The sequence below is a fragment of the Gracilinanus agilis genome, chromosome 4 (genome assembly GCF_016433145.1).
Source record: "Gracilinanus agilis isolate LMUSP501 chromosome 4, AgileGrace, whole genome shotgun sequence".
NCBI classification, from domain to species: domain Eukaryota; kingdom Metazoa; phylum Chordata; class Mammalia; order Didelphimorphia; family Didelphidae; genus Gracilinanus; species Gracilinanus agilis.
In genome coordinates, this window is record NC_058133.1 from 70797615 (window position 1) to 70822864 (window position 25250).

At 40.1% G+C, this 25250-nt stretch overlaps 1 protein-coding gene across 1 annotated transcript in view; it reads left to right on the forward strand.

Annotated features, from left to right (window-relative positions):
- The first annotated feature begins 187 nt into the window (after positions 1–187).
- The window catches only part of PAPPA2 (pappalysin 2), a 386296-nt gene continuing 361233 nt past the window's right edge, over positions 188–25250 (forward strand). The window contains exon 1 of the mRNA XM_044674282.1: positions 188–995. Coding sequence (XP_044530217.1) covers positions 188–995 — 808 coding nt within the window. The remainder of the gene's footprint in view (positions 996–25250) is intronic.

The window sequence follows — 25250 nt, forward strand, 5'->3', positions numbered from 1 at the left end:
GCTGCAGGTTGGGATGAAGGAGAGCCTTAGTGGAAGTTTAGTGTCCTGAAAAAACAGCTGTCCCAATCAAAGTGACTCTAGCACTTCCATTAGCTGTTCCTTCTTGCTTCACTCCCCATCCCCATTCTGGTGTGCCACCTCCTCCCCCTATATTAGCTTGTAGTTCTGTGGATGAACCAGGGGAGGTATGCTGGGCTTAAGGGTACTGGGGATGACACTTGTGGTTCTGACTGGTGGGCTGCTCAGTGTGGCTGATTCGGACCTAGGCTGGGAGCATAAGCAGTCCTTGGTCCTCAGGGGGCAGCTGAACCAGGTGTCATCAGAAGGAGAACAGTGTTGGCTGGGGGCTAGAGCCCGAAGACCCCGAGCTGCTCCCCTGAATCATCTCTTTGGGGTCTATCCTAGCAGAAGAGTGGACTACTTGCTTCCCTACCCCATCAGGGAGCAGAGAAGCCTTCCTGTAGGAAATAGTAAGCCCGGCACTGAGGCAAGAGTTACGAATCATTTTCTTCAAGATGAAGCTAATAGACAAGCAAGGAGTTTATCCACACTACTGAGTGGGAGTCGAGGCAGGGGTACTCTTGCCCCCCAGACAGAGGACAATCCTCGTGAGCCGTCTGATGACATTCACATTGGGAGTCAAAGCTTCTTGGAGTCTCTGAGTGAGACTGGGACCAAAGAAAGAGCTGCTGCCGGCACTGAAGCCCCCTCGTACCCACAAGGACCAAAACCAGAATCCCAAAGAAAGAGGGAAGTGAGGATCAGACACCGGAGAAAGGCACAGGAGAAGAATGCAGAGAACTTGGGGGAAAACCCCAACTGGGGAGGAGCAACCTTTTACTCCCAAGAAGGGATGCCTATCCTGTATTTCTCTGGTAGGCGGGAACAGCTCTTGCTTCGCCCAGAGGTGATGGTTGAGATTCCCCGGGAAGCATTCACGGTGGAAGCCTGGGTTAGACCAGAGGGAGGACAGAACAACCCAGCCATTATAGCAGGTAAGAGACCCTCTGCTTTTCTTGGGTTCTAAGACCCTGGCAAATGGGACACTTGCTCTGCTGGGGTGCTGATTGTGCAGAATTATAGAATGCAAACAAAGCTGGCAGGGCACCTGAGTGCAAATCCTACCTTAACAACTGTATGACCCTAAAATAAATCACTTAGCTATCTCTGGGCCTCAGTTTCCTGAAAGACAAAATGAAAGAGTTGGACAAGATGATGTCTAAAAGATTGATTCCATCTCCAAATCCTATGTAATTGGAGGAAATAGGTTAGGAGTGAGAAGAGAGGGGTAAAATGCAAGAAAGGCCAAGAATGGAGATGGTTGGAGTTACATGGAAAGGTTTTTATTCGTTCTACACAAGATGAGCAACATATGATCTCCACGGCAGTGTCACAACTGTAATTGTCTTAATCCATCGAGTTTCTCCAACTCTTTTCTAGGAGTTCCTTTCCTATTCCAGACTTTCCACTAAGCTCTCTCATCTTCTAGAGAGAAAGGACATTCTTTGACTCAGTGGCAAGATTGATGAGGGATGGGATGAGGTGGCAGGTTCCAACAGCCTTCAAAATCAGAGGTACTGTCATTTCTTTGCTGGGGAGCTGCACTCAGAGCATAGCTGGATTATTAGAAAGCAGGGCTTCTAGCGACATGGCAACAGTGGTTCTCCACCACCCACCCTGGCCCATCTTAATGCTCTTCCTTGAAACATCCTTGGACTTTAGGAGAAGAGATAGCTATCTCTAGATTCAGGGAAGTCTTCAGCCCCTAAACACAATGTAACCAATGTAGAGACAGTAGATCCTAGAGGAAAGGGCATAAGTGAATTGAGTTGTAGTCTTGTCTTTGCAACTAATGGTGGCAATTAATTAAATCAAGCAAATGTCTCTACCTCAGTTTCCTCTTCTGCAAATGGAATCCTATCCTCTAATTCCTCACAGTAATGTTGTAACGTGAGGTGCTCTATGTGGAGTATGGGAAATATATGTAGAACTCCATGGTTTACAAATGCTACCTGCTAGGCAGGTGAATGGGAGGAAGGGCAGCTCTAGTTCCTTTAATGAAGAATTGAATTTGCCACCTTATAACTTACCATTCTATGGTTGTAAAAAATAGGGTCATAAACCTCAGAATGGTCCCTACCACAGGGTAGACAGTAAATATTTGGCAAATTGAACTAGTTGACTCTTTGTGATAGGAAAGCCTCTCATCCAAGGAGGAAGAACTTGGTGTTACCATTGTTATCAAAACCGAGACAACAAAATTTATTAGCTGTTTGACCTTGGCCAAATCTTGCTCTTGGCTTCAATTTCCTTTAGTGTAAAGTGAGGGAGTTGTACTAGATGATCAATTCATGAAATTTAGAGAATCTCAGAAGTGTAGGTCCATTTTAAAGTTGAGAAAACTGAGGATAAATAATTTTCCCAATGTCACATAACTAGTGAGTAGCAGAGCTGAGATTTGAACTCAGTTCTTTTTACCTCAAGTCTACTAGTGTCCAGTCATTCTTATAGCATTCAATACTTCTTCTAGTTCTAAGAACCACAAATGTTTGCCCCAGGTTGCCAACAAAGTCAGAAGACAGATTGAAATGGAATCCCCAACTGTTTGGAGAGGCAACTGCTTAAAGTTTAACAGCTTCTTCCATAGTTGGTGGGCAGGGAATCTGTAAAATCAAGGACAAGTTTGAAATCTGTATAGGGAAGGAAAGGTGCACAAGTGTCTCCCAACCATCAAGGCAATATTGGCACACTCGTTCCTGATGTTATTTCCCTTCTATTTTGATCATAATGGCAGCTTTGAGGACTGGGATAATCAGAAAATGAATATGATTTTTAGCCTTTTCCTCCTCTTTCTTTTTGGAGGTTAGGGAGGGGAGATAGAAGGGACTGGAGACTGGGAAAGGTGGTGGTGGGGAGTAAGGGGAAGTCCTTCTTCTGGTGCAAAAGGCAATGAAATAATACAATAAGATGATTCTCTGATCAGGGCTGGCTGCTTTACAGATTTCCCTTTCTCACTGTGTCCTCTTCTGCCAGGGAGACTGCTCTCTTGCAATTCAGCCTAACAACAGTAACTTTGCTCTTGCAGTAGCAGGAAAAGGGGACCTGGGACCAGTTCCCTGGCTGGGTAAAAGCAGAGTGCAATCCAAAAAATATTACAAAGAAGAAACTCTCGGAACCCACCACACTTAGAAAGTATTCTGGGAACCTTAGAGTACTACAGAAATGTGAGCTGCTATAAACTTTTAAACCCTTGACTTGAAGAAAGGCATTGCTTGCTACCTGCCACCAGCCCTTAAGTGTCGAGATAACTGAGATTTTGGTTCTCTTGTCTTTTCTGTTTGGGTGCCTGTGGACTTGGACACAGATGAATTTTCTTATGGTTATAGGTCCTTCTCGAAAGTACTTACCTGAATTCTCTAGATCCATTGATTGTTCAAAATGTGCCATAGTTTCCCTTCATCCTATCTTATTATTAGGCAAGCTACTCTGTAAGGATTGATCAATCTGGAAAAGCCCTGATGCCCCTATCATAAACTGCCTTACCACTTTAGTTCTCCCGTCTTCCCCTATCTACTTTTTACAAGGACGGAAGAAGAGAGACCCCTATCAACAGGAAACAAAAACCAGCTTCATTTTTTCCACCCTCCATCAAATTCCATGTAATGAGCTTGCTCAAACATTTTTAAAAAGTTAATGTATTGAATCATGGTCTGGATCCCATTGGGAAGGTGGGGGCTGATGCTGTGGATGCTCACCCTTGGGCATTTCCAACCAGACTCTCAAGAGGGCTAAAAACAATGTGATGCAAATGAAGAGATCTCTGACTGGGAGCCTGGAGCTGATTATTACTCTGTGCTCTACCACAGTCTATGTACCCTTAGAGAAATCATGTCACTTCTCTGGCTTTAACTGGTCAGTCAATAGGGTCCCTTCTCCCTCTCAGATTCCTTTCTACTTGAGCTTTCTCTGCTCTGCAGAGTCTCTGAATAGCTTGTAGCCCTTTTGCTGGAGAACCATGAAAGCTACAATCCCCTCCATGGGGAATACAAGGCTGGTTTCATACTTGATTCCTTTACTATCCATCAACAAAACCTTCCATACACTTCTCCCCCTACACTGTCCATAGTTCTGCTTTAGTCCCACGTCAGCCTTAAAGCAAAGAGGAATGGTAAGAGGACCATGTTACTCCTAGAACTTTGTCCCACAGCGCTCCCGACTTCAGTCCCGATATCCCCTCACTATAACCTGGAACGCATGGTCTACTTTGCCTGGCCACTGGGTCTCACTGGCTCCTGGAGAGGGGAACCCCAGGAGAGGCTGGACCTTTGGGAATACTTCTCATATGGGACACTAGGTGGCAGTGTTGCTTCATGCACAGATTGGTCAGCAACAATCCCGGAACCCTATGGGGGGAAATGGCACTTTGGGTCTGCACCTGGTTTGGACAGCTGCCTTTGAAGGCGTGGTCCTTCCTACGGGTGGAAATAGCCCTTTCTGAGGAGCGGAGGTGATTTGGGGTAGTGACATCCTCGGGTTGTGGCTGGCTGGGACACGGCACATTTAGACACTGGAGAGAGAGAGGGAAAAAAAAATCTATCTATCTATCTATCTATCTATCTATCTATCTATCTATCTATCTATCTATCTATCTATCTATCGTGCACATATATTTCCCAACCCTCCCCCTGGGCTAGCAAGGTAAATTGACTTTCAGCGTATTCTACCGCGTTATTTTATTTAGGGATGAGGACTTTTGATTCATTCTGCGATTCCTACACCCCAAGCCCTGAACATTCCTGATGTTCTTTAGGAGAGGACTAGAGCCTGGCTTAGCTTCCCTTCAAACTTCAATCTAAGTTGTAGAATCTCAAAACTGGCCGGTACCTCAGAGGATATGGGTTCTAAACCGTTCCCCGAGTGGGAATCTCCTCTACAGTTCCCCAACAAATAATCCCACAGCCTGTGTTCCAAGATCTTCAATGATGTCAGTCCATTTCACCTTGGAACAGAATTGTTAGGAATGTTTTCATTTTATATGAAACCAACAAGTCTTGACTTGTTCCTCTGTAACTTCCACTTATTGTTCCCAGTTCTGTCCTTAAGGGCTAGGCAGAACAAGTCTCATGCCTCTTCTGAAGAGTGCCAATCTTTAAAGCAATGGGAGAAAGCATTTTGGAAAAGGGGAACCAGGCTCAGTGCCCTGCTCTGCTGTAATTCATTGGGTTCTTCATTGAAAGCCCTCCTGAGTTAGCTGGTCACTTAGGGACACATGCTTGCTAGCAACTAGCCTGAGGTGAGGATACCATTTTTGGTGAGCCACTGAGAAGTCACCTTAGGAAGTCCTGGCTTTGAGCCAAATTTAGATCAATTCTTTGAAAGTTTCACCTCAAATTCTGGATTTCAGATCCTTGAATGACTATTTTTTCTCATCCCTTTTATTTTCCCACATTTTCCAATGATGACTGAGGTTACATGGACTCCCCAAGTTCCAGAGAGGCCCATGGCAGAGCTAGAGTATGAAACTAGGTTTCTTTTCTCATGACATTTCAGAATCAGAAGGCTGGAAGTGAACCTAGAGATCATCTAGTCAAAAGCTTTCATTTTTTTAAACCCTTACCTTCCAGCTTAGAATCAGTACTATGTATTGGTTCCAAGACATTGGCTTAGGCAGTGGGGTTGTCACTTGCCCAGGGTCACACAGTTAGGAAGTGACTGAGGCTAGATTTGAACCCAGGACTTCTCATCTCTAGGCCTAGCTCTCAATCTACTGAGACACCCAGCTGCCCCCAAAAGCTTTTATTTTATTGATCTGGAAGATGAAGGTTAGACAAGTGACTAACCAAAGGTCATACAGCTGGTTAGGGGCAAACCCTAACCTAAACTTCAGACCTTCTAACCTCCAATGCTCTTTCCACTCCACCATATTCACTCATCACTTCTCAAAATTAATTGCCTGCTGGATTGTGCTTGTTTGGTTGTGTCCAACTCTTCATGACTCCATGGATCATAGCACCCCAGTGGGGTTTTCTCAGCAATTGACATTTTCTTCTCTAGTGGATTAAGCCAAACAGAGGATAATTGACTCAAAAGAGCTAATAAGTGTCTGTGGTTGGAATTAAACTCAGATCTTCTTGACTCCAAGCCCACTGAGTCATCTCCATGCCTCTAATGGTCTTTCTTCAGGTTCATCTATGTAAACCTTGCCATGACTTTTACTTCTAGATAAGTTCCCCCATCTTCTCAGCCCTCCACTTGGGCTATGACCTGACCTAAGCAGGCAGATCTGAGGACTCCTTTAAACCATCCAATCAGAAGACTTACCGTGAACCATATAATAAATATTTATTAAACAACCATTATAAGTAAAGTAGAATGGGAAAAACAAGGATGCATTAGATAAAAGTTAGTTCTCTAAAGAATGTTACAGGGTTTTAAAGGATAGCTTCCAGTGGTCCAGACTAGAGGTATCAAACCCAGGGCTTATGAGATGCTATACTTTCAGTGCCGCCTGCACTAGATTAAAATGTAATTGGGAACTATTAAACAAAATAAACAAAAATGAAACAAAACATCAATAATGTTAATATATTGTTTTCTAAATCAATTTTAGTCTTGAAGTGTTTTCATGGCCCTTATTTCTATTTGAGTTTAATAACACTGGTCTAGGCATCTCAACAGTGGTGATTTAGAAAAATAAATGGCTTGTTGTCTTGAAAGTTCTTTTAATATCCTAAGGTTTGTCACTGGTCTCCATTTTTCATTACACAAATTAAGTTAATATCCTACAGGGAATTTTTGTTTTTTAATGGGTATATATTATTATAAAATGGGAAACATTTGGTTTGCTGCTGCCATTGATTTCTATCCTCTGTCCTTCTTTACATTTATCTGTTCTATAGTTTTATCCATCTTAAGTCAGAATGTTTTCAGAACTAGCTTAAATGCATCATGTTGAAAAACTTTGACAAAAGAGAGCTCTTAAAAATGATAGGACTGGGGGCAGCTGGGTAGCTCAGTGGAGTGAGAGTCAGGCCTAGAGACAGGAGGTCCTAGGTTCAAACCCGGCCTCAGCCACTTCCCAGCTGTGTGACCCTGGGCAAGTCACTTGACCCCCATTGCCCACCCTTACCAATCTTCCACCTATGAGACAATACACCGAAGTACAAGGGTTTAAAAAAAATGATAGGACAAAACAACAAAGAAAATCTCACATTACCCCCTTTGCTCAAAGATAAAGGGGAGCAAAGGAACGCTAAAAGGGGAAGAACTTTCATTTAATGAGCATGTAACAAGACTATGTGATACACTTTAGTCAGTTCCTGATTGTTTGCCCATGGTTAACATGTGGGACTTGCAAGTAGTGAAGGTGGGACAATGGGATTTCCCCTAGTTTTGGTATGTTCACATCTATAGTATGACAGGTGGTGGCCTTAATGACTCAGATTTCTGTAGTTGTTTCCTCCCAACAACCCTGCAAATTAGGTAGTACAAGGTTCCTTATCTCCACTGTACAGATGAGGAAACAGACCCAGGAGTGACTGGGTCAATGTCTCCCAGCTAGAGTCAGAGCTGTGACTCAAATAGAACTCTCAGAAATCCTAGGCCAGTGCCATCTCCATTCAGCAATGCTGAATCTCTGGTTAGTAGATGACATTTAGAAATTCCTTTATAAGTTTGTAAGTTTTAGCAGGAGGAAACAAACAAATGAAAAATGCCTCCCAGGATCAAGTTAATGAGGAGGGAAGAGTAGAAAATGATGTCCATCTACAAAAATTTTCAGATCAAACCGTATAGTACAAGTTGAAGAACACAGTCCCTCCCTTCCTAACTTCCTCAGCCCAGAGTGATCAAATGAGAAACCTGGGTTTATTCCATGGTTGGAGTGCTTGAGGAGCTGTGTGGCTAAGAATTTGGGTAAAAGGAGATTTCTGGAAGTTGGAGCTCCCTCAGTGGGGACAGAGGATCATTGGCTCAAAGATGTGGATAAAAGAGGTCAGAAGATTACTCCTGTCTATTGCATCCTCTTCAGGGTTCTAGGTTTTTGCTTTGGTTCAGTTTTTTTTCTATCCAGAAACTCTCCTTAGTAGAAAGATTGAGAACTCTTTCTCAAGAGAAGCAAGAAAATTCTATTGCTTGGGGCAATAAGGGCTGATCTAGAGAGGGTCCATGAATATAGGTGATAGGGAAAAAGCCATATTAGCATCTTGGGGTAGACAGTTTCAACTATTTAGGTTTTTATTTCTAGCACCTGATGTGGTGGGTAAAAGCCCACATTTGTGAAGCTTTACTGGTTGGCATGATGTTTTTCTCTCCTCAAACTCCTCTAAGCCTGTCATCTCTTGTATCTTTATGTGGCAACCTAAGAGGCTTTCTTCTCTTCCCAAATCCTCTCTCCACGGCACTGAAGAGATTTTTTTAACCTTTTACCTAACATTAAATGCTCCATATTACTTTTCACCTGGATAGGCACCAAATGACATCCATACCGAGACATTTAGCTCCTCAGAAGCAGAACAGGGTCAGATTATGATGGAGCAGCATCTTTGAGAGGAAAAAGAGAAGGGAGAAGAGGGGAGGAGAGAAAAATAATACCAGGATCATTTCCTTAATTGTGCCACGAGCTCTCTCTCCTAGATTCTGTCTGTGCTTGGCCCAAGAAAGGTTTAAAGTGTCTCCTTGCAGCTGCCTCTATAGGCTAGTTGTTTGGTATTTGGATATTTGGCACACAGGTGTTTGATTTGGGATTGGGGAGTCAGCCAGGCTTCAGAAGGGTGGGATTTGGAGAAAAAAGAGGAGGTAGAGTGAGAGTGTTCAGAAGTTTGGCAATGAGAGAGAATTATCCATGAGAAAAAGCCATGGACATGATCCTCTAATCCTACCACCTTTCTCAGACTCTTAGCACATGGATCAGTCATAAATTCTTCTTGCCTCTTCATCTTAACCTCCTTGCCAACCCACTTCCCTTGCTCCTTAGACATTCATGCTTTTTTTGTGTTTTGTTTTGAGACTGGTCTCCCTGTCTCAGAGGTGGAAATACAAAGGCAACTTGGCCACTCACAAAACTTTTCCCAATATTGTTCATCAAGGGAGCTTTTACCTAATCTGTTTTCCCACCGGGGGCTAATTTTTCTCCTCCTTAGGTGACCAGGTGGCCCTCTACTTCAAGGGTCCGCCATATTGATATAGGACTTAATCATTACCTGATTAGTTTTATCTTTCCTGTAGCTCAAAATTCCTGAGCTCAAGTGTTCCACCAGTCTCAGGCTTCCCAGTAAAGCAGCAGCAGCAGTAGCTGGGTTTGGAGGCATGTGCTACCAACCCTGGCTAGACATTCACTGTTATGTGACTTGTCTTAGGGCATTCTCTATTACTTTTAGTAAGGAATTTATGAATTGGATGGACATGCGATAGAAGTAGATGGCATCACTAGCTATAAACTTTTGGAAACCTGGCTAGGTTTCCATGGTTCTTCAGTATTTGAAAAAGGGGGAGAAGAAGCCAAATGGGCCCTATGGAGTCCAGTACCAGAGCAAAGATTCTTGGATTGCAAATGTTCAAAGGTGCCTGTGGAAGCTTTGGAAGGTGGAAATCACCCTCAATTTCCCAATAAATCTAATTTCCTTGGCTGTTCTCCAAGACTCTCACCTCTGGTTTTATGCTTTCCACACCCCATCTCTTCTCCTTTATATTTCTTTACTATTCCTCTGTGGGCAATTCTGCCTGATGAATTCAGAATGTGCTAGCCATGCAGCTAACTTCTGTTCTTTTCTATCTTTATGCCTTTGTTGACAAGACCAGAGAAATAGAAGAAGAAAACAATACATTACTTTTTGCTCAGAATCTGGATTTCCTGAAAATCCCTTGACTCCAAGTCCTGGTACGCAGTTGGTAAGAGGATTGGTGTCTGCTTTGGGACACGGAACAAAATTATCCTCTGAGTTATAACAACAACAACAACAACACCAGTACTCTAAGATGTGCAAAACATTTTAGAAATATAATCTCTATTGGTCCTTATATCAATTCCTGGGAGGTAGGTACTGCTATTATCTTCTTTTTACATATGAGGAAACTGAGATAGACCAGGGATAAGTGATTTATTTAGGGTCATTCAGAAAGTGTCTAAATGAAGTGTCACCAACTTTTACATTTGTCATACAGTTTGCAAATCTGATACCTTCTAGAAAGAAATCATCTACATCAAATCTATGACCATAGACTAAACCCAATCAGAGAACCTTTTCCAATCAATGATAAATATCAGGTTTAAAAAACATTCTGCTTTTTTTCTTTTCTTAAAAAAAATTTTCTAAAACCCTTACCTTCTGTCTTAGAATTAATACAGTACATTGGTTCCAATGCAGAAGAGCAGTAAGGGCTAGGCCAATAATTCCCAAACTGGGTGCTACTGCCCCCTGGTGGGTGCTGCAGCAATCCAGGGAGGCCATGATGGCCACAGGTGCATTTATCTTTCCTATTAAATGCTATTAAAATTTTTAAAAAATTAATTTCCAGGAGGCTAAGTAATATTTTTTCTAGAAGGCCAAAAAAGTTTGGGAACCACTGGGCTAGGCAATAGGGGTCAAGTGACTTGCCCAGGGTCACAGAGCTGGGAAGTTTCTGAGGTCAGATCTGAACCTAGGACCTCCCATCTCTTTGTCTGGCTCTCAATCCACTGAGCCAGGCAGCTGCTCCTACAGCTTTTTTTCTTTTAATGCAGAAATAAAGCTTGTGTGACTCCATTCCATTTCATTCCACAAGAACTGACAAGGAAAGTGATCTTAGTTAAGAACTGACGCCCAATAGGGCTCATAAGTGGGAGAACAAGATTAGTGGTTCAGTATGAACACATAATGGTGGTACCTGGAACTTTAGATCTCAGAGTGTTTGAAATTAAGGAATTGCTCTAACTACCAATTAGAGAACCTTAGAAAAGTAAATGAGGTCCTAATTATGTTGTATTTGGACTAAATTGCTGACTTGGATTAAAAATTATTTCAACCTAGGAGAAGGTGCTAGACAGTTTAAAAAAAAAAAGGACAAGTAAATTAGTCAGTCAATGGACTTTCACTGTATGAATGCTGGATTTTCAGTTAAGAAGACCTGGGTTCAGATATTGCCCTGATACTAGCAATTTGGCAGTGGGCAAATCACTTAACCCCTTCTGAGCTTCAATCTCCTCAACTTCAAAGTAGGCAATAATGATATTTCTATTGTTAGGGAGATTATGAGGGTGAAATTAGATGATATATTAAAGTATTACATAAATGTGTCAGCTATTCATTTATTATTATTTTTTAAATATCAGTTTTCAGTTTGTTAAATTAGTGCTGTGAAGAACTAATGTTAAACTCAAGTCAATGCTCTTACCCTCAAGAAGCTTATAGTTTAATGGGGGGAGATAAGACAAACATAAGCAATAAATGAAAACACAAGAAACATAAAATCACATACCTAATTTCAATCAATGAATCAATAGATATTTGTTGAGTATCTCCTTCATGCCAGATCCTGTGTTCAGTGCTGGGTATGATTGCACAAAGAATGAAGGCATCCCTATTCTCCGGGAACTTATATTTTAAAGGGAAAATTATGTTTTACTACTTGAAAGCTTGCTAAATCCAGAGCTTAGGAAAGTGTAAAGCAGTGGTTCCCAAACTTTTTTGGCCTACTGCCCCCTTTCCAGAAAAAATTAGTACTTGGCGCCCCCTAGAAATTATGAAACTATTTATTGAACTCAGAATAGAATGTGATACAAAAAAAGTGTGGCCATCACTGCTCTCCTGGATCGCTGCAGTACCCACCAGGGGGTGATAGCACCCACTTTGGGAATTACTGGTGTAGAGGGACAAGACTCTTTAGCCCCTGGAGGGAAATTGATGGGAAAAAGTGAAAGAACTATTGAGAAGGCTGAGAAGTTGGAATATAATGTCTAGGAGTGAATTGTCTGCCCTACTCCCTGCCTTTGGCTTAAGTGTAGGTTGATGGGAAATTTGCTCTTGGGCCACAATCCCTTTAACTTCAATAAGCCTCAGTTTCCAATGAAGGAAGTAGACTTGATGACCTTCTGAATCCCTCTTAGCTTTAAAGTAAAGATTCTACAATAACCTAGTTGCTATCCTGTTACTTACTAGATAAACTAGAAATTTAGATGAGCATTGAATATCCTCCAAAAATCTGATTTCTGCCTCTGTCCTCAGGCTGATTTCATGCTATTCTCCTTCATGCATGCATTCTATGATAAGATCAAACTAGGCTTCTTGCTAGTCTCTCTTGTCCCACTATGTTCTTCCATCTCTGTGTCATGAGAACCATTTCTCATACCTGGAATATACCTTCTGATCATCATCTATTAAAATAATCCTCTTTATCAAAAGCCAGTCCAGGAGCCACTTCTTTCATAGATGCTTTTTGTGCTTATTCTCAACTACCAACTTCAAAGTATTTTGCTAACTCTAAACTGCTAACATCCCTAGAATATTTTGCTTAGATTTCCTCTTTGAACCCATCCCATTCTATTCTGTACCATGATTGTTGCTGCACATGTCCTTTCCAATAGCATAAAAAGTCCTTAAGTTGGGGAATTATGCGCTGCTTTTCATCTTTGTATCTCCAGTCCCAACCACAAAGTCTGGAAAGTGGTTAATGCTTAATAAATTGAATTGAATTACCCAGAACTTCTCTGAATTCTATTTTTAGGATGAATGCAAATCACAACAAATGCTTTCCAGGGAAGCTACCAGTGCTTTCTAGGAAACAGGATACCAGTCATATGCTGTAGCACAATTACTGTAAAAACAGCACTTAGCATGTCTTACAGACAACAGGATCTCTTAAGTGTTTGTTGAATGGATGAATTGATTGAATAGGGATGGGAGGACCTATGGTTTTGCTGGTCCCTTTAGGCAATAAACATTTCCCAAGCTCCCACTAAGTGCTGGCCACTGTGATTAGTGCTAAGGATACAAAGAAAGACAAAAGACAACCCCTTTCAAAGATATTCTGAAGATGCTCTCATAATGGGGGAGATAGACATATAAACAACTGTGGACAGACAAGCTATATTGTCCTTCAGTCTTTTAAGCTGTGGTTACTCTTTGTGACTCCATTTTGGGGTTTTCTTAGCAAAGACACAAGAGTGGTTTACCATTTCCTTTTCATTTTATAAAGGAGGAAATAAGACAAACAGGGTTCAGTGACTTGTCCAGGTTCACACAGCTAGTTAAGTGTCTGAGGCCAGATTGTAACTCAGGAAGATGAGTGTTTCTGATTTCAAGTCCAAGCTCTATCCACTACACTACCTGGCTGCCCCAAAACAAGTTATATATCAGATAAATTGGAGATAATGAGCAAAGGAAAGGCATTAGAATTAAGGAGACTTAGGAACCCCATAAAAAGTAGGAATTGGAATTCTCAAATAAGGAACCAAAGTAGGTTCATATCTTGTCTGCAACTTGTAGTTCTTAGTGAGTTGCTTAATGCATTGATGGGTTAAATGACTCATCTGGAGTCATATAGCCAGTACAAGCCAGGGCCCAGGCCTGAACTCAGGTCTTTCTGGCTCTCTGGCCAGCTCCTTAACAATTACCAAATGGATAAAGTACAAAATCAACAACAAAAAAATTCAGTGATTTAGTTAAGCAAGTAGGACCCAATCCCCAAATTCTAGAAAATATTCCCAGAAAAATCTTCATCTTGTCTTATTCCCTAACCTTTTATTTCCATACCTACAGTCCTCTATAGTGACAGGTAATGTTAAGCATGATAACCTGGGAGCATCTGAGTCTTCAAAGGTTCAATTATATCCAGGCTGCAGTACTTGGACTAAAATGTTTTTAGAAAGGCTTTCAGCAACAATACTCAAAACAACAGCAAAAAAAGATTTTGAGTCTAACCAGAAAGTTAAATGAATAAAAATGCTGGCTGGATTGAATTGAATCAAAAATGCTCAAGTGCCTGAGCACTCTGGTTTAAATCAAGTTTTCCCAGGCCTTTTTTGTATTCTTCTCCTGTTGCTTGGCATTTGTGTCTCACCTTGCTGCTCAGGAGGGAAGGAAGGAAAGGATCTTCAAAGTCATGCAGTCTAATGCTGTAATCTTACAGGTGAAAAAATTGAGACCCAGGAACGTGGTCTGAGGCCATGTTGGAAGTAAATAGAAGAACCAGAATTTGAACCCTGGTCTATGGTCTTGAAATCGAACACACTTTTTAAAAAAATTTTACAAGTATTATATGTTTTTTTACTTGTATATTTTTATATTACAAGTATTTCTCTCATTTCTGTTTGTGTTATTCATAGCAAAGAGTGAGAGGATGAGTCAAAAGCCAGCTTTATGAGTTCCCTCTAAATGTAGGGTTGTAAATATTCATAGGATCACAGAATTTTAGATTTGATAGAGAACTGAGAGGCCATACGATCAAGTCTATGCTTGAAGACTGCCATTGATAGAGAAGATGCTATTGCCCTGAGGTGGCCCATTTCACTTTTGGATAGCTTGACTTATTTGAAAGTTTTTTTCTTTATAACAAACCCCTATTGTTCCTAGTAATATATTCTGTGGTCTAAGAGATTCATTCTAATTTTTCTTTCAAATGAGAGTCCTTCAAATTACTTGCCTATAGCCATCATCTCCTGCCCATCCTCAGCCCAGATTTTCTCTTCTTAAAGCTAAACATGCTTAGTTTATTTAAATTATCCCCCTAAGGCATACATTCAAGACCTTCCCCCATTCTAATATTCTCCTTTGTAGTGTCTTTCCAGAAGTATCACACTCCAAACTGAATGTAATATTTCAAATATGGTCTGAGTAGGTCAGCTATAGAAAGAATTGTCACTTTCTTCTTGATAGAAATTAGGAGTCTCTTAGCACAACTTAATTATGTATTACCATCGTTTTCTGACTTCCACATCACACCTTTGACTCCACATAAGAGACTTTATCAAATGCTTTTCTAAAACATAGGCAAACACTATTTGCACACTTGGCCTGACATATTTGCTTATCAATATTGTCAAAAAAGGATTAAAGTCAGTAAAGTCAGTATTAAAGTCCTCTCTTATGCTTGATAAAGCCATACTGGTTCTTTGAGATCAGTTCTTCAGTTTCTAGACATTTATTAAAATGTTACCATCTCAATGTTTCATTCTAGAATTTCCCCAGTAATAGAAGACAAACACAATAGCCTCAAGTTTATAAATTCTATTCTTTGAATACCTTTTGTCCATCCTATGTTGGACTCAAATATATAATTTCCTTAATTTTCCTTCCAAATGTTCAGATTGGCCTTTGAGGTAAAAAATTAGGCATTTTTAATGTTTCATTTATCTATTTACTAATTTATTCATTCATTCATGCATTCCAGAAATTTTTAACATCAAGTTCCTACTATGCTCAAGATACTATGGTGGGGTGCTGCTTGTACAGTGGTGCCATGGAGCTTGGCTATTTAGAAACTGGTTCCTTAAAAGTAGTGATACCTGGGGGCAGCTAGATGGCTTAGTGGATTGATAGCCAGGCCTAGGTATGGGAGATTCTTGGGTTCAAATCTGGCTTCAGACACTTAGTAGCTATGTGACCCTGGGCAAGTCACTTAATCACCATTTCCTAACCCCTACTGCTCTTTTGCCTTGGAACCAATACTTAATAATAACAGAAGGTAAGAGTTTTTTAAGAAGTAGTTTTACTTTTCCTAGAAAACTCTCTTAATCCTTTTCAAAATGGAAGATAAAACTAACAAGATTTGGTTATTATTAAGTAAACAAGACTAAAAGAAGCATAGTGAATAAGATGAATGAAAAGTAAGACAGTGCATTCTTAATATTATGAAATCAAATGCCAAATTTGGAAAAAAGACCTGAAATAAAAAGAAAATTTGAATTTATGGAGCAGATAAGTTAGAAAGTAAATTCTACACATTGCAAAAGTGTTTTCCATTTAGTGAGAGGATTATTTGCAGTTTCCCCTTAAATAACGGGTCCTTTTTTATACAGTATAAATAGAATGGGGAAGTTTATTTTTAAAATGTATAACATATACACAGCTTTCCAGGAATGCACCAACTGTGCAGTTTGAAGTACACCTGAATCTAATTGAAAGGTAAATGCAACGCTTCTAAGATACACACGAAAGCCATCCCTGTGGCCTAGCCTGTGCCTCTTAGGGAGCTGGTGATATTAGAAATAGGCCTTTAATGCTGCTATCTGAGAGTTACACACGAAGGCACCAAAAGGGGGGCAAACACCCTGAGCTTCCCAAGTAAGCCCCTCGATAAGGATGGTGTAATTAAGGGTGGAGAAAGGAACTGACATCCTGCTCTGGGCGCCGACATGTCTCGCTATGGCCCAGCATGTGCTGCTCATTAGGGTGTCTTATTTAAGAGTTCAAGATTGAAAAATACTACAGCCTCTGTCTGGATAGACGGTGAATGACTTCACATTACTGTCTTCCCTCTACCGCCTGCATTGCCTGCCTTTGACTCAGGGAGATTTGTTGTTCTTGTGTGGCATGAACAGGATTCTGAGCATATCGCTTTCCTGTTTTTGTTCAAGGGAGGCAGGCAAATAAGAAAGGACAAGCCTTCAGGCACCTCTCCACCTCAGCAGGGAGACAGCAGAGCATCCAACCACAGCTTCTCAACTCTCAGATGGTCATTATGTTAACCACAGACTTGTAGTGAGCAGGCACTGATCCTCTGTTTTTGAAATTCTGTAGTAGCAGGAGTAGCGATGGTCATTGGACAAATGGGAAATTTCATATCCCCATTCTCTTTGGGGATTTAAAAAAAAGGGTTTGAAATGACATCTTAAAAGAAAATTTTTTGCTTTAAAAATTACCCAGGATTTTTTTTTTGTAGAGAAGTACCAGATGTAAGGAACATTTCAGCTCTTAATAAATTTAAGCTTTTCTCCACAACTATAGGTCTCTACTTATCCATGTCTCCATGCCATGAGAGAGGGGAAACAAAAACAAAAACAAAATAACTCACTGAACTCTCAGTTGGCTCAAATGTACAGAAAGAAAATAAGGAAAGCTTTTGCCTATAAGCAGTGTTATAGATAAAGTTGCCAGGGATATGGGGATGATGTGATAACAGGATTCTGAAGAGAACCTGTTTTTTAAAATTTTTATTTAACTTTGAATATTTTCCCATAGTTACATTTTTCATGTTCTTTCTTTAATTCTCAGTAATCCCTCATGGGGAAAAGCTACTGATTGACTCAGGGTAAGACCACCAAGGCAACCTGCTTAGAAAATATACATTTTACGTAAGGATTTGGGAGCTAAACCACTGTTAAGCAAAGTCTCTAGTGGAAGCTGCTATGAACAACCTTTATCACTACCTAGTAAAAGTTAGGCCATGAAAATGATCCACTTTTATAGCTTGTAACTGATGGGGGCCCAGAAGGAGGTTACTTTTCCCATTTGAGTCTAAGACAGTTGACACTTAATATAGTTGACTCTATATTAAGTATAACTCCCTTATTTTATAGTTCAGGAAACTAAGGCTGAGAGAGGCTAATTGACTTGACAAGAGGCACAAAACTAGTGTCTGAAGTAGGATTTGAACTTGCATTTTCCTTACTCCAGGTCCAGCACTTTTCCATTTGAATTGCACTAAACATATTCCATGATGACAGCAAGACCTTTAAAATACATATATGACATAATATAATATTTAACAAAATGATATAATACACAATTGGTTATAAATATGTAATGAATTATAATAAATACATATATTAATCCATGTTTTTATGCCTTTCTTGATATTGATAATGAGTCATAAAAAAAGTTAAAAAAAACCCATCATGGAATGAAGAATGATTTTAACACATATAAGGAAGACAGCCTGTTGGAGGCTGGGAGCCTTTAAGGTAGCATTTTGTTTTGCTAAATCAAATCCTATCAAGTATCCAAGTACATTGGCATCATTAAGGAAGGCAGAGTTTCTGGGAATCCTATGAATAAGGAGATTAAAAACTGCATTGTATTCTGCCCTTCTATATTTGCAGCAACACATTTAATTATGAATGTGACATATTATGAAGGATATTGAAAAGCCAGAGAGCATTCAATGGAGATTAACCAGAAAGGGGTAGAGTCTTGTGTTCAGGACAGGTGCTGATCACTCAAAGTAACTTAGAATGTTCACACTGGAGAAAACTTAGTTATGGATTTGTCTTCAATTATTTGGAACATGAATTCAACTTGTGTTTGAGCTCCAGAGAACATGAGTAGAAGCAATGGGTAAAAGTTGCTCCCCCCAAAAGCAAATTAACTCGATAGAAAGAAAAACTTTCTAAAAATTATTCAAAAACAGGCTGGGTTGACTTGGCAGGTAGTGAGTGGTTCTCTCTTGTTGAAGGTATTCAAGCAAAAGGCAAGGCTAGATGCTTACTTGATAGATAGGTAGAGCTGATTCCCATGGGAGGTTGTTTTAGTTTTGCTGGCCACTGACATCCCTTCCAACTCTGAAATGTGACTCTATGACTCAGCTCGGTATATGTTGAGTTTGATGTGCCAGTAGTATATCTAGTTAGTGACATCTAGAAGGCAGATATTAATATAGAACTGGGGCATGAGTGAGTGGTTGAGGAGGGTGAGGTGGAGATAAGGATTTGGGAGTCATTTGCCTAGAGGTGATAATTGAAAGCCTTTGGAGGGGATGGATGAGATCTTTGAAGGAGAATAGAGAGAGAGAAGAGGGCCAAGGACAGAGCCTTGGGGTACATCCATATTGAAAGGGTGGAGGAAAGCTGAAGAGCTAGCAAAAAAAGATTTTGATTCTCACAGTTCCCTTGGAAGTTATTTTAGCATGGAAAAAAAATACTCTCTGCCTTTGCCTAAATATGAAGTGACCATTAGAAAATCTGTGGCTCTGAGCAAGCTTTGAGGCTTCAACCCTTTCTGGGTTGTGTACCTGAAGCTTCCCAGAAACAAATACAATATTATAGGGAGTGTTGAAGGACTAGTGGACAGAGCTATTCTGAGTAGGCATGGGGGCATGAGGAAAGAGAAGCACAGGCTTGAAACCCAAGACGATTTAGGATATTCATGATCCTTCATCTGTCTAGCACCTTAATGGAAACAAACTTGCTTAAAATGAATATCAAGGGCATCCTTGAACAAGACAAATAGAACCTGCATGTCATGAAAGAAGAATAAATAGGAATGTTGCAGAAGAGAGATATCAAAATGGAAAATAAGGGAATAATAGGAGAAGAAAGAACTGCATTAAGAAGCCATTTGCCTTTCTATAGTTGACCATGTAAGAGCTACAGGAAGTCTCTATCATCTCTACAGACTCCTCAAATGTGGGGCTGTGTCCAAGACACAACTAGAGTGTATCCTGTCCACATCCAGGCTAGGGTTGTTAAGCAGCATGAGAGTGATAAGAATGTAACAAAGAAGACATAAGTTCTCTCTGTCCCAAGCCCATTACTTACTAGCCATATGATCTTGGCCAAGTTAGTATTTGAATTTCAGTTTCTTTCTTTGTAAAACAGAGACAATTATATCTGCTCACCTCTCATGGGGTTGTTGTAAGGCTTGAATAAGATAATGGATTATCATTATAGGATCAGAGAAGTAGTGCTAGAAGGACCTCGAAGGCCATCTAGATGAATTCTCTCATTGTATCAGAGAGGGGAAGGAAAATGACTTGTATAAGAAGTGTGCATCAGAGGCAGGGTTTAAACCCAGATCCTCTGACTTAGAGGACAAGGCTCTGTCCATGGTAGCACGATGAATCATAAAAGTATATAAATATAAGCTTATTTTTGACATGGCTGTTAGTATTAGCCAATTACCCCTTTTGTATATATCCCCTTCTCTCCTTTGATTGTTATTACCCTGGTGGAGGCTGTCATCACTTCCTGCCTCATCTATTGCAGTTGCGTACTGTTGGGTCTGCCTTCCTCAAATCTTTCCCCAGTCTAGTCCATCTATATTTTCCTCCATCTACCTCCCTATTCTTTCTGATCCAGGGACCTCCCTGCTGTTCCTTGCAAAGGCTCTCCATCTCTTGCTTCCAGGTATTTTCTTTGACTGTTACCTTTGCCTGGAATTCTTTCCCTCCTCATCTCTACTTCATGACTTAATCTGGCTTTCTTCAAGTGGGAAAGTACTATGTATGCATATCCCTGATTTATTCTTTGTTACATATGCTACCAAGTGTGAATATTTTATCTTAATAGAAGGTCTACATAGGCTTATCAGATATTTAAGAATACACACACACACACACACACACATCCACATTGTGAATAACACACAAGTGGTTATCTTATTGAAAAGCTTATCAAACAACAATATACTCAAAATAGCCCAATCATGAAGTAAAGACCTAAAACAAAATGGAATTAATTCTCCTAAGTTGGAAAAATTTTTCCTACTCTTTTTTTTAGAAAAAAAAAGGAAGAAAGGAAAGAAAGAAGGAAGGAAAAAAGGAAGATACATAGTGTCAACCTTGAAAAATATAGAACTCCTAAAGTAGTTAGAAAGAACAAATCTTTAATCAGGACAAGGAATACAATGTTCTAATTGACCTTACACATAGTCATGCTCTAAATACTACACAGAGACAATATTCTGTGACTCTGGAAACAATGTCTCTAGGAAAAAGCAACTGGAAAGGAGATTTCCCCTATTTTTTTTAGAAAGGAAGAAAAAAATGATGGAAGAAAGAAGGAAGGAAGGAACGAAGTAAGGAAGGAAGGGAGAAAGACTACTCTTTTATTAAGATGATAAAACCTATTCTCACTTGCATAAATCTTAGTTAAAACCTCAGCTTCCAAAGAAGCCTTTTTAAAATCTACTGAATTCTAAAGCCTTCTTTCTATTGATCATTTCCTCTTAACCTGTTATGTTTTTTTTTTTTTTTTTGTGCATAGGGGTGTGTGTGTGTGTGTTGTTTCTCCAATTAGACTGTAAGCTCTTTGAGGGCAGGGATTATCTTTTGCCTTCCTCTGTATCACTAGCAATTAGCATGGTGCCTGGCACATAATAGGCCCTTAATAAATGCTGGTTGATTGAGTGATAGAATTAGGGATTTGGGGGATAGTTTTGATTTAGGAATTTAGAATTGCATATACCTATAGTTTCACTTTTTGAAGGTTTATCAATTAATCAACTAGAATATACTGAGCACACTTAACATGAGTGCCAAATGCTAAAAATACAAAAAACTAGAAAAAGCAGCCCCTTTCTTCAAGGAGCTTACACTTTAATGAAAGACAACATGTATATAATAATCGACACATACAGGCAGAGGGGGAATGGATCCTAGAGATCATAGAAAGCAGTTGGAATTTATTAGGTGTGAGTGGAGTGACATGGGTAATATAAGTTTCATGACTGTTGTGAGGGTGGGTGGAGGATTGGAAAGGCAAAAATCACAAGTCTAAGTTGTCCTATCTTCCTATTCCTATGTTTCTTCTTTCCATTTCCCTTTCACAAGAGAATCCCTCTTCCTCTCTACCAGTCCTTCTTCTCTTTGATCCTTGGCAGGCTAAAAGCAGGTATACTATCTTTCATCTCTGTGGGCTCAAGGGAGAGACAAAATCTTTCCCTTCTTCCACTCTTCCTGCTCTCATCCATGCCCATGTTGAATGCATGACTAAAATGAATGAATAATGGAGTCGAATGAGAGGTTGAAAAATCTATCTGAAAGATGTTAGTGGAATGGCCCCCAGAGGATTCTGTCCTCTGAGCTCTAAATTCTTAAAAGCTTTGGCCCGCAGATAAAAAGCTTAGCATCTAATCCAAACCTGAATAGCCAGAGAACAGCTAAAAAATACCTTGAATTTACTTCTGAACTTCCCCCATTCTCCCTTCTGTCATACCAGTGTTCTCTGGCCAAGTCTTATGCTCTTTGATGGACAATGGCTTTACAGGAACCAAGTTAACCTGAATGTCTCTGGTTAGTACATAGTTGTTTGCATGAAGACTCACTGATTTGATTTAGCTCCTTGACATCAGGGACAACTTTTTGTCTTTCTTTGTACTCCCAGCAATTAGCACAATACCTGGCACATAGTAGATGCTTCATAAATATTATTGAGTGATTGACTGTATGAAGTGCTAAGGAAGTACTTCTGCAGAAGGTAGGAGCCATGTGTGGGAGAGAGCTTAGATATAATATTCCAAGAGTGTCGATTTTTTTTTGGTAGCTGTTAGGTAGCTCAGTGGAACTTTTTCTGCATTTAGAGTCAGGAAGACCCAAGTTAAAATCTGTTCTCAGACACTTATTGCTTATGTGATCCTGGGCGAGTCTCTTACTCTTTGTATGCCTGAGTTCCCTTATGTATATAAAGCAGGGGTCTGCAACCTATGGCTCTCCAGTCATATCTGGCTCCACCTCCCGACCCACCAGTCCGGGGAGAGCCCCAGGATATGCCCCAGGGGACCCTTCCCCACCCCCATATTCCAGTGCCTTCTCCTTCTGCAGGTGTTTATGGCTCTCATGGCCAAAAAGGTTGCCCACCATTGAATAAAGGGAGCTGATAATAGATACTAATTCTCAGGGTTGATGTGTGAGGATCAATTGAAATAATATTTGTAAAGCACTTAGCACAGTGTCTAGCACATAGTAGGCACCTCATAAATTGCTGGACACCATCAAGGCTGTGAGGTTAGCGCGGCTACTCACAAGTTCTGACAATCCAGCATGGCAGGTTGTCAGAAGGATGGAAATTCCACACTCAGTTTACCCCATGTGATTCTTTTTACAGTGACATTCACTTGCATTGAAATTATTGCAATCAATATCCTTATCTAGCTCAAAGGAGACACTGAAAAACAATACAGGTTCATGGCAAGAACAATCATGCCATAGACTACCCACTATCCCAAAATAAACCCCTGTACAACCCCCTAGAGTATAGAAATTTCCCCTAGAATCAGTCCAGTAGAAAACCAGCAGTTAGTGAGTTAATGCAAGTTTCTAAAGTTCCCAGCAAGAAAATACCTGGCCTGAGTTTGTTCCCAAACTCCTACAGACCAAAGAAACAGTGAAACACAAAGAAATTAAGGCAATGATAAATTAGCACAGAATCACCCTACCAGAACTGTATTCTTAGTGATCCTATAACAGAAAGAACACCATGGGAACAAAACTTGGACCAGACTGATATTATTGTATCTTATTGGATGTAATCAACTACCATAACTATTTCCTTGATTTATGATGAGAATGAAGAATATAATGTATATATATATGATTTAATTAGTCAAAAAAATTAACTATTATGCTTAGCTAGGAACTGATGTACTCGTACCTTACACATGGCTGAAAATAATAAATTCCAACTAAGCCACCCCTTAATGAATAATACTTAACAAGCTTGCTTCTTTGTTTAACCACAGTAAGATAATTAGTAAATGTCAATCTTGTGATGTTTCAAAAGTTAATATGTGATTTTGAAACTATGGGAAAATCAAAACCTGCATGAGATCATAAGGAAAAAAGGAGTATAAAAATGAAAATCAGCAGATGGCAGAAGGAACAGCCTCTGCAATTTGACTTGCACTCTGGCTTGTTTTCATTTCATTCTTCACCATGCCATCCTACCTCCAGAGACCCAACCAAGCGAAGAGCCAGCTCTTTGCAATAAACATGTGTTCCCTTCACTTTCCTTCCTTCCTTCCTTCCTTCCTTCCTTCCTTCCTTCCTTCCTTCCTTCCTTCCTTTCCTATATGTGACATAACCAAGGCTTGACCTTACGATTCTTCTGTCCTCTTCTCCATCTCTCCCTAATCAAATGCACGTTGGGGCAACTTTTCAGAGTTATTGATTCTAATGCTGTCCATGTGACCCAATTATGGCCTTTAATGTAGCCTTATCTTTCTGAAAGCCAGTATGACTTTCCAGAAGGCCAGAGATCCTACCTTTGTATTAAATTCCTCTAGAATTCCTGAGATTTTAAAACTTATCTCTAATTTAAATAGACCTTCAATCAAGATTACCTTCACCATCTTAAACTTAATAACATTAGATTAAGAGAAAAATTAGTTTGTGTGGGAGATAGAAGTTAAGTTATATAAAACACATTCCCCTCAGGAAGTGTCCTGTAGATATTCGGTAGCTTACCTCACCCTCAACCCTAAAATTTACCTCCCCTTTCCCTGCTTTCCTGAAATTAATAAATCCCTTCCATTGTTAAGTTTGAGAGCCTGTGTGAAGGTAATCTTGATTGAAGATCTATTTAAATTAGAGATAAGTTGAGATATTGCTTGTGAGGTGTTTTTCCAGTGCACACAGCCTGGTATAATCTGTATGGAGTAAAGAACAAAGTAATCTCCTTGCTCCCTGAGGTCAGAGATGAGCTAACAAAAAGAGCAATCCTACCCTCCTTCTCAGCCACCCATGAACTCCCAAAAGAGTGTGTTCTTGCAAACTGGGAGTCCTGCCTTTTATAGTCACATTCTTAACTGCCCCAACTGCCCCCTCTCCTGGAGTTCTGGGGGGTCCTGTGGAAGTCTGTGAGGCAGTTTCACCCCACTTACGATCATGGATGTTACAGAAAGCACCTTAATGAATATTTATCCCAACCCCATTATTTCATAGATGGAAAATCTGAGGCTGGGAGATGTTTGATGGTGTGTAAGTATTGATGAGGAAATATGATGGAATATTTAATATCAGATCTTCAGATCATAGAATCATAGGATTAAGAACTTGCAGAGACCTTAGAGATCAGCCAGTGCAACCATTTTCTTTTACAGATGAGGGAGCAAGATGACTTACCTGTGGTTGTACTATGAACAGAGCTTAGACGTGGGTGAGACTGAAGTGGGATACCAGCTTTTCAGGCATTTGGTAGCTTAGATTCTTCCTCTACTTTTTCATAAAATCCTCACCTCATCTGCTACTTGTGAGCATACCAGGTTAGGAGGTTTTCATCTTTTCCAATTTAGTGAAAAGTGGTGATGGTGGTCAATCAGGATACTCCCCTACTGAACATTCTTTAGGCTGAAGTAAGGTTTTTCTTTTTTACAGTTTACCTGTTTAACAAGTCTCTTTAAGAAATGTACCTGTGACACACCTTTAAATTTAATCTGCATTATTAATGTTTTCTCCATCACTTTATGAAATCTAGGCAATTAGCAAGACCATCAATCAAACCTTTATTTGTAGCATTTGCCAATTTCTGAGATAAATGCCCAACAATGAAATTTTAATAAGCAATTCTTGACAGATTGGTTCAGAGTACTAGGAGCCATAGAATTCTCTTCTGCTGTGTTTAGACA